Here is a 1,422-nt window from a genome sequence, read left to right on the forward strand (position 1 = left end):
TTTTTTTTTTTTTTTTTTTTACTTAAATATTTCCACACTGGTTTAAGTATTATGTTTTGGCCTTGGATGCATGCTGGGATGGTCTGCAGCCCAGATTTTGGCCCTGGAAAATGTGTGTCCTAGAGTATACTGCTAATTATTATTAATTATTCTGTCTTCTTGAAGGCCCTAATATAATCAGAACAAATAACTTATCTCAATATTCTAAAACACAACGAAAAAGGAATTGATTAAAATATCCTTACGCTCAGCAATGTGTAGTTTCTTGTCTTGAACTGCAGAATTCCTCACTTGGTAGTACGATAAGCTATTAAGTGTTGCTGTTGCACTGATGACCAGCTCCTCACAGTCATCAATTGACTTGTATTCTGATCATAGAAAAAAATATACCTTAGAATAGGCAGTCCAACTTTTAAGACCCTGAGGGCCACATGCCCCCAAAGCTGCACGCTGCATAGGCCACACCAAGCATGCTGTACAGATGCTCCTGCCCCACTACTGCACTACATATGAGCTGAAGCAAATGTGATCCCTGCCCAACCTGACCCAACCCTGCAACCTGCTCGGTGTTCTGCCCCTGACCCCAAGCAGGTATGATCCCCTCCTGCATTCAGCCCCAATCTCTCACCCAGGTGTAGCCCCAGACTCTCCCTCAGCTCCTTACCCTACTACACTGCTCCGTCCCCTCGGGTAGAGGCAAGAAGCACAGTGTAAGGAGGGAGAGAGGAGCCTGGAGAGTCTACCTGCTCTTGCAGCTGGAGCGAAGCGGGGAATGGCAGCTGGGTAAGAGCCCAAAGACTGCAAATTAACCCCTCGTAGGCTACATGCAGCCTGTGGGCCCCCCTCTGAAAAGCCATGCTTTGGAACACTGAATAGCAAACTTCACCACAGTTCCCACAACTGTAATTGTAGGAGACCTAAAATTTGCCCAAGTCAGGGTTACAGTACCTGTCTGCATGGATCAAAGGGCAGTCACAACTAATTAACATGAAATAAAGCCAGCTTCTCTGCTTAAGATGAATCTTTGCAATTTGTGAAAAATGTTCCATTTTTCAATCATCTCTGATGTTAACACCTATAGGGCATGTCCAGATGAGCGCACATGTGCAGAGACACAAAAAATAGGACCAACAAAAATTTATGGTGCCGCTTTTTGCTGCTGCACATGCCCCTGAATGTGGGGTTTGACACGGGGCAAAATGCCCCACTTTGGGGAAACAGCTGTTTCCCCACTCCTCCCAGGTCCTGGCATGCTGGAGGAGCTGGGGGTCAACTAGAAGAGGAGAGAAGTGCTGGCTGGCAGCCAAAGCTTCTCCCTGGAGGATCCAGCCTTGGTGCCTGCCAGTGCATGCTCCTAGAGTGTGTGCCACACTGCTTTTTTTTGGCTGTGGCTTTCTTTTTTTTTTTTTTTTTTTTTTTTTT

The 1,422-nt window shown here is 46.1% G+C and overlaps 1 protein-coding gene across 3 annotated transcripts in view; it reads right to left on the reverse strand.

Annotated features, from left to right (window-relative positions):
• ARMC2 (armadillo repeat containing 2) overlaps positions 1-1,422 on the reverse strand; it is a 210,611-nt gene that overhangs the window by 61,154 nt on the left and 148,035 nt on the right. For all 3 annotated transcript variants that reach the window (XR_002097939.1, XM_019520123.1, XM_019520124.1), the window contains exon 14: positions 246-368. Coding sequence is in view for 2 of the 3 variants with exons in the window: in XM_019520123.1 (XP_019375668.1) it covers positions 246-368 (123 nt within the window). In the remaining variant the exon portion in view is untranslated. The remainder of the gene's footprint in view (positions 1-245; positions 369-1,422) is intronic.

Source organism: Gavialis gangeticus, unplaced genomic scaffold (genome assembly GCF_001723915.1).
Source record: "Gavialis gangeticus isolate Ggan-Ray unplaced genomic scaffold, GavGan_comp1, whole genome shotgun sequence".
In the NCBI taxonomy this organism is placed as follows: Eukaryota; Metazoa; Chordata; order Crocodylia; family Gavialidae; genus Gavialis; species Gavialis gangeticus.